Source organism: Sinocyclocheilus anshuiensis, unplaced genomic scaffold (genome assembly GCF_001515605.1).
Source record: "Sinocyclocheilus anshuiensis isolate Anshui unplaced genomic scaffold, SAMN03320099.WGS_v1.1 scaffold974, whole genome shotgun sequence".
In the NCBI taxonomy this organism is placed as follows: Eukaryota; Metazoa; Chordata; class Actinopteri; order Cypriniformes; family Cyprinidae; genus Sinocyclocheilus; species Sinocyclocheilus anshuiensis.
Genome location: NW_015539877.1, coordinates 20,817 through 28,015, shown reverse-complemented (window position 1 = coordinate 28,015; position 7,199 = coordinate 20,817). Strand labels below are relative to the sequence as shown.

At 38.1% G+C, this 7,199-nt stretch overlaps 1 protein-coding gene across 1 annotated transcript in view; it reads left to right on the top strand.

The window, feature by feature from the left end:
- LOC107685343 (CAP-Gly domain-containing linker protein 4-like) overlaps positions 1 to 7,199 on the top strand; it is a gene marked incomplete at its 3' end in the record, with an annotated part of 51,625 nt that overhangs the window by 24,349 nt on the left and 20,077 nt on the right. The window contains exons 7-8 of the mRNA XM_016481891.1: positions 1,090 to 1,225; positions 4,018 to 4,149. Of these exons, the coding sequence (XP_016337377.1) occupies positions 1,090 to 1,225; positions 4,018 to 4,149 (268 nt within the window). The remainder of the gene's footprint in view (positions 1 to 1,089; positions 1,226 to 4,017; positions 4,150 to 7,199) is intronic.

Sequence of the window (7,199 nt, the reverse complement as noted above, 5' to 3'; positions counted from 1 at the left end):
GTATGTGTGTTGGAAAAAATGTACATTGCTTCAAAAATCAAGGAAATGTGTGTGCTTGTTGGTTCTCACATCAAATTTAAAAACAGGTTAGAGACGCTAGAGTTCAAACATAACATGTTTGCTGTGATTGATATTGATTGAAGCAGTTGAGAAATCAATTTAATAGAAACAGGTGTGCCTCCACACAATGTTCAGCAAAATGAGAGTTGTTGGAAAGAAATTACTGCATGCACTACTCCCCGCGAAGAACTAAAATGTCACTGAACAGTATCCTAAAGCTGCCACGCAATCAAAATCTGTCCTACTTGCTGTATGACTGTCTGCTATTTGCTACAGCTAAAAGGCAGCCGCATTGCAAGCTGCGGACCATTTTGACATCATCAGTAGTGGACGGGGTTTCAGCTGGGGCTTTCAAATCCATTTGCAGTGGGTATGGAGCATGGGGGGGTCAGAAAACTGAAAGAAGAGTAAAGAGACCAGAGGGCTTGCTCATCTGTATTGTCCTTGCAGAAATAATTAATTTTACTTTTTTTGGCTGACTCTCGCCCTCTCTTACCTACACACCAAATTATCCATTAATGAAATCCTCCTCCACAGTGGGACTAAAGTGAGCAGAGTGCCTAGAATCTGCAGATTGGCTAATCAAAACCCCATTATCTTCAGGGATCCTTGGCACCGCTGGCTTTCTTTGATCCCTATTTTACTTTTAACGTTATTTTTATCCAAACTCATCTGCCTGTTTATGAATGTAAGGCACATAAGAAAACAAGGTCGGCTCTCCGCCAACCAGTCAAATGGGCCGCGGTGTGCGAATGTGCTTGTTTGTTTTTGGAATAAAGAAGTAATCACTTTTCATTGCCCTCTGGAGTACGGAGCAAGATAAAGAGAGCGTGAAACAGGTCTATTGAACATGTATTATCGCCTCAGCAGCCCACGCGGCCAGGAAACTATTTCTCATACTGTCCCCATAGAGCCTCCCCTCCGTTTGTTAAAGTGTTTCTGCAGGATGCTCCTGTGGTCCCGTGATTGAATGCATTAAGGGAAAGTATAAATCTTAGTTTACTCTGTGGCTCTCGCTTGTTTTGTAAGGTCGGGACTCTGCGGTTCTGTGGCAGTACAGAGTTTGCTGGTGAGCTTTGGGCTGGAGTGGAGCTTCACCAACCAGTGGGCAAGAATGATGGATCGGTAGCTGGCGTCCAGTACTTCAGCTGCCCAAATAAACATGGTAAGAGTATTAATGGAAAAGGTTTTCCCGTATGATAGTGACTTGCAAAGAGTATTGTTAAAAACTTAGTTTACCAACATGTTAACCAGGCGCAAAAAAATATCATGTCATGTCTGTTAATCCCATTTTTGTCTTAACCAGCTAACCAGACTGTGATATTTGAGCCCAACCAGATAAATATTGAGCGTAATGTTTACTAACTAGCTAATCTGGAGCAATATAAAAAGTCAAGCAATAATGCATGTCTTATTTAATTGTTGTCTGAACAACTGATAAGTGAGGGAAAATGTGGTAAGTGAGGTATGACTGTATTTGAGCATAACTGAGTTTAATGTTTACTAACTATTTACTTACACAGTAGTCAAGGAATCATGCCTTTTCTGTGTTAATGTTTTTTTTGTTTGTTTTTTGTTTTTTTTTTAATAACCAGCCATGAATATAGCAGTTGTGATTTGACAATATGTAAGGATAACTAGATAACTAGCAAGCTTAATTTTTAGTAACTAGCAAATCAGGCACAACAAATCACCAAGGAATGAGTCATATCCCTTCCATAACCAGCTACAACTTTGACAAGTGTGTTATGGTGATATTTGAGTGTAACTAGCTAACTAGTGATGTAATGTTTACAAACTAGTAAACCAGATGCAACATGATAGAGCACCAATTAATCAAATATTTTGTGTGCGTTAATCTGAATTTTTGTCTTAACCAGCCACATCTCTGTTGTAATATGATGATATATAAGCATGCGTAGTTAACTTGTCAGCATAATTTCATTAATCCAGTGGTTCCCAAACTTTTTCTGCCGGGCCCCCTTTTTTTAGAGAAAAATATTTTCAAGCTAACTGAATTTTCAGCATCATTACTCCAGTCTTCAGTGTAACATGCTCCTTCAGAAATAATTTCAATATGCTGATTTGCTGCTCAGTAACCATTTCTGATTATTTTAATGCTGAAAACAGTTGTGCTGCTTCATATTTTTGAGGAAACAATTTTTTTCACGATTGTCTTATGAATATTTGAAATTGTCCTTTGTGTCAGAGCGCTGGAGTTTGTCAGAAATAGAACGGGGCATCAGTTTACTGTCATCCACTGTTCACTGAACATCACTGGGTTCTATTTGCTTTTGTCACATCGCGCCACTTGCGTCTGGTGTAGACACGTTGTTTTGGTGTTTGTGAATCTTAAGTAGAGGCGATGAAAGTCGAGTCGAAGTCGACTAGTCGCTGATGACGTCATTAATGAACAAATAAGTCTGGAGCTGTGATAAACACCTTGTGCACAGCTATGGCATTTGACACAGCGCTGCCCACATGGCTATTGCTCCTATAATAGCTCATTTTTAACAGTTATTTTGTCTTTGAGTCGTTAGGTTTCTCACAGATTTCTGCTTCTTTTAAATCGGATACAGATAAAGTAGCACAGTAAAGATTACATTCATATGAATGCATTAGTGAGAGTGATTGCGTGTCTAGAATTAATTCTACCTGGCAGCATCTCTCTACTAGTAGTGAAGCTGTGGGATTTAGTTATTAAAAATATATGCTTGAACTTTTCAGTTTAAAGCTATTTTATTGAGAAATCACAGAACAGTGTTGACAATACATTTCCGTGCTGAATGATTCTGTGTGCGCACGATGTGTGCGTTACAGTGCAGCAGTGCATTAGATTAGAATGGCGGTTAACTTACCTGTACAATAAGCTGTTTAAAACGTGCATTCTCCCGTTCAATATCGAGCATCCAGTAATTTAATATCACATGTCTTGTGGAGCGCTTTCAGAGTATGCATTTATTTGTCATTTTAACTGTTTGGAAACGTAGCGTGAATGTGGAAGTTCTTCAGATATTTCTTATCCTGTTGCACCCTCTATAGGACCAGCAACTAGTCGACGTCAAGCTTAAAGCGTCATGGCAGAGCATTGAAGTCGACTAGTCGATTAGTCGGTGCAACCCCTAATCTTAAGTATATTCATAATCTGCTACATTTACCTGGCACTGGAAGTCCTTTCACAAACTTGTAACTTACATGCTTAGAGCAGAACCATGCATCGTTCATTTATATTTCTACATGGCTCCCTGCAATACAACTCTGATTCTTCAATCACGCCATCTAGTGGTCTGTTATTGATACAACCACAACTGCTACAACTGATAACGGAGCAAAATTATCTGCTGACTGTACACTATTCCTCAGCCTTGCCGCACCCCGTCTAATGTTCATATATGTAACATAAATGTATGTTTGTGTGTTTGGTCTTGGCGGAATAGCTCTGCTACGCTGCTGCTGCGTCAGAGCACGTACCGAGCCTTGCTACTGCCAATTCTTCCACAGACATGCTGCTGTGTGCATGTAAAAATACTGCTGCTGCATATGTAACATATGCAATAACTCCCTTATATAACATACTTGAAATTACCGCGTAGCAGATCTATACAGGTGGAGGGTTTCTGAAGTGTTCTGCAACTGCTATAACAAGCACTAGCCAAGTATTTGAATGTTGAGCAGCAAGCTCATTGACTGCTGATGTGAAAATCAGCTGTACCCTATGGATGATGATGATTTAATTATATCAAATTGAGTTAGAACAGCCTGCGCCATCTAGAGTTCCATGACATAACTTTGTATTTGGTGATACCTAACCCTGTTTTTCCCTATTTATTTTTTATATTAGTTAGATATTTCTCATTTAAGCATTGTCTGTTTTCATGTTTTTTAGTACAATTTAGGGCTTGCCTTCTTCTCTCTTCTCAGTGGCTAACAAACTAATTTCTCTCGGACCCTCTCCAGGAATCTTCGCCCCCCTTTCTAAAGTCAGCAAGCTCTCGGAACGCCGGAAAAACAGTCCCCGCCAGCCCACCGCTCCTGTCCCCCACCCTAGACGGATTGATTTGGCACGGGTCACATCCAAGGTCAACACAGGTACATCTCTCACTGTCTTTTGTGTTGCACTCTCCCAGTTGCTTAATGATCCTCTTTACAGCTCACAAAATATCAGGAGAAACCCAGTGGCCACCACAGACTCAAAGCTAATTACCATCCCAGAGGACCTGCTTGATAAATAAACTAGCACAAGTGTGAACAGCGATAGTGGTGATAAAGCAGTTGGCGGTGTCACTTTATTCTGTCCCCTTCGGGTTTGTAGAGACAATAAAAAGCCATGTGAGCACTGAAGAAATGGAGGAATCATTGAGGGAGGTAATGTCAATTGTGTGCCATTACAGTGTTCACCCCAGGGCCTGTTTATACAGATGTGACACCCACCGATGTGTGGAGTGAATCACGCTAACGTGCATAAACTCTGCTTTTGTCACATATTCAAATGAAAGAGGACAAATGACTCATTTAAAGTCTTCCTGCATTATCATACATGACAAAAAAACTCAGAGGGATTTCGTACAATTGAAGTTGACATGAAATACTTTTGGGAATTTGTCCTGTTGAGATACACTATACTCATTTTAAAATAATTTTAGAGATTTATCAGAGCAATTTAGCTAATTTCTTAATTATTTGTACTGTTTTTGTGACTTTATATTAATTACAATAATACATGGAATATCTATACTTACATTTTTATTCCAGTATAATGCATGAGTGGATCATTGCATTATTCACTCAAATAATTCATTTAAAATGTATTCAGGAACTAAATATCACTACTTTGTATTGCTCTGAGACATGCAGTGGTTGATCCTGCTTTTGGAACTATTTTTGTTGGCAGAGCAAAAATAAACTAATTGACAGTTCTTTCAAAAAGTATGTCATCCAATATTGTATTTTTCTTTTTATTGAAATATTTTATTAATCAATTTATTCAAATATTGTTAATTATTATTATGGATTTTCAGAACAACATCTCTTGCTGTTATGATACTACTTGTATATTCATCATTAATTATTATTTTCATATCATCATATTCTAGCCTACACTACAAGACCATTTGAAATGAAATACAGAGGCAAAAATGTTAATAAAAGTAGCGAAATGCCTCAAATAATCATGACCAGTGGCAGAACCTAAGATATTTTAGTCTGAAATTGATAAATAAATAAATAAACAAGCAAACAAACAAACAGATGAATGAAATAATGAATTCTATATACAAATAAAATATGTTTAAACTACTGACAAACATACCCCCCACACACACAGTGTTAAGGGCATCAGTTTTAAAGGGGGAATAACAATCTCATGTTAATCTTGAGTACCTATAGAGTAGTACTGCATCCCTCATATCTCCAAAAAGTCTTTAGTTTTATCATATTTATAAAAGAGAGATACAGCTCCTGTTTTTTCCCCGTAAAAGCCGAGCTCCTGGAGGCACGCCGTGGGCGGAGCTAAAGATTGACGAGCACTTGGGCACCGAATGCCAACAAAACAAACATTTGATGCCGTTTCACTTACCATCTGCAGTTCTGAATCATGACCGGGATCTTTTATTGCTGGGACCGCTCCATCTTTCAGTATCAAACGATGGGCAAATCCAGCATCGAACTGGACCTTGTTTATAAAACGTTTGTCAACAAACACACTTGTGAAACTCCGTTGCTGCCCCGGAAAAACAAACTGTATCCACTGTTTACATAATGCTGGGTTCTTTAGGAAGCTGAACAAAGTTACCTTTCCCTTACAACCTAAAACACACTTCTTTGGATTGGAGACATGAATTGGATTCCCGAGCAAGTCCCCTGCAGCGCTGCCGCCGGATGAAGCACGTTGATGGATGCGATCTCGCTCTGGCTCTCACTCTGGTCGATGTGTGCGTGGATGCATTCTTCAGGGAGAAATGCCCATATAAGGAGTTCCACCCTCGTCTACGTCATGAAGAGCCATGATCGAAAAAAAACCTCTCCGATACTTGTATGAACCCGGAAGTAAGATTTTTGGCACAGAAATACTCCGTCATATGTCCAAATTGTTTTTTGAAACTTTGTCCATGCTTAGCATGAGAATCCAACCCTTTAACAGTGTAAACAACTCTGAATGCATGAAACAGCATTGTACCCCCCCTATAAGTACAATATACGTAACACACCTAAATATCCTGAAACCTGCTGAGATTCTCATTTCTCATAATATACGTCTACGAAGAGAGGTAGTGTTCCCACGCAGACTTACATTAGTGCACTAATGCTGATGAACAGCAGTTCCTCTCATCACCTCTGTTACACTAGAGACTTTCCCTTGCTCTGTCTGTGTGGCCTGCTGAGTGTTGGGTGGTCTTTACCAGATTGGTCTAACATTGTGATCTGTTTTCCTATTATCTCGGAGACAAGCTTTTCCACTGTGTCTTCCTCCAGGGCTCAGGTATTGTCCACTCAGACAGCTAAACGCAGACATATGGATCTCAATAGCTTTGTGTGGCAATAGCACTTTTAAGAAGAGCCCTTAAGGCATTGTAATACGACAAATGCTTTTCTACTTCCCCTTTTAATTTTTATTTTTTCGTTCCCTTTTTGCTTTTTATCATCTGTCTTTGTGTCTGTTTTTTGCATGTCTAGAGGCTCATGAGAATCTGGTGGCAAAATTTGCTTAATTGTCATGAAAATGTCACAATGCAAAAATTATTAATGTCTTAAAGTGTAACTTTAGTGTTTATTAACTATTTATGAATAATGATGATGATGATGATGATGATAATAATAATAATGGCTATTTCCAAAAAATAGTTATTTCTAGTTTACAACTGTATGCCAGAATTTAAGTTAAATATCCGATTACAAAACAATGTATTCATAAATGTATTCATAATTAATACATATGTAAATAATTGTGCCTAAAGAGTTAACCAAGTAAATAATAATAATAATAATTAATTATTATTATTATTATTACTATTATTAAATTATTGTTTTCCGTTAGCAGTGATTATTTTAGTATCATTGAGATATAATTATAACATTAAATATTTTGAATTTGTTTTTATTTTTGTATTTTCCATTTTCATTTTCATTTATCATCATTGTCA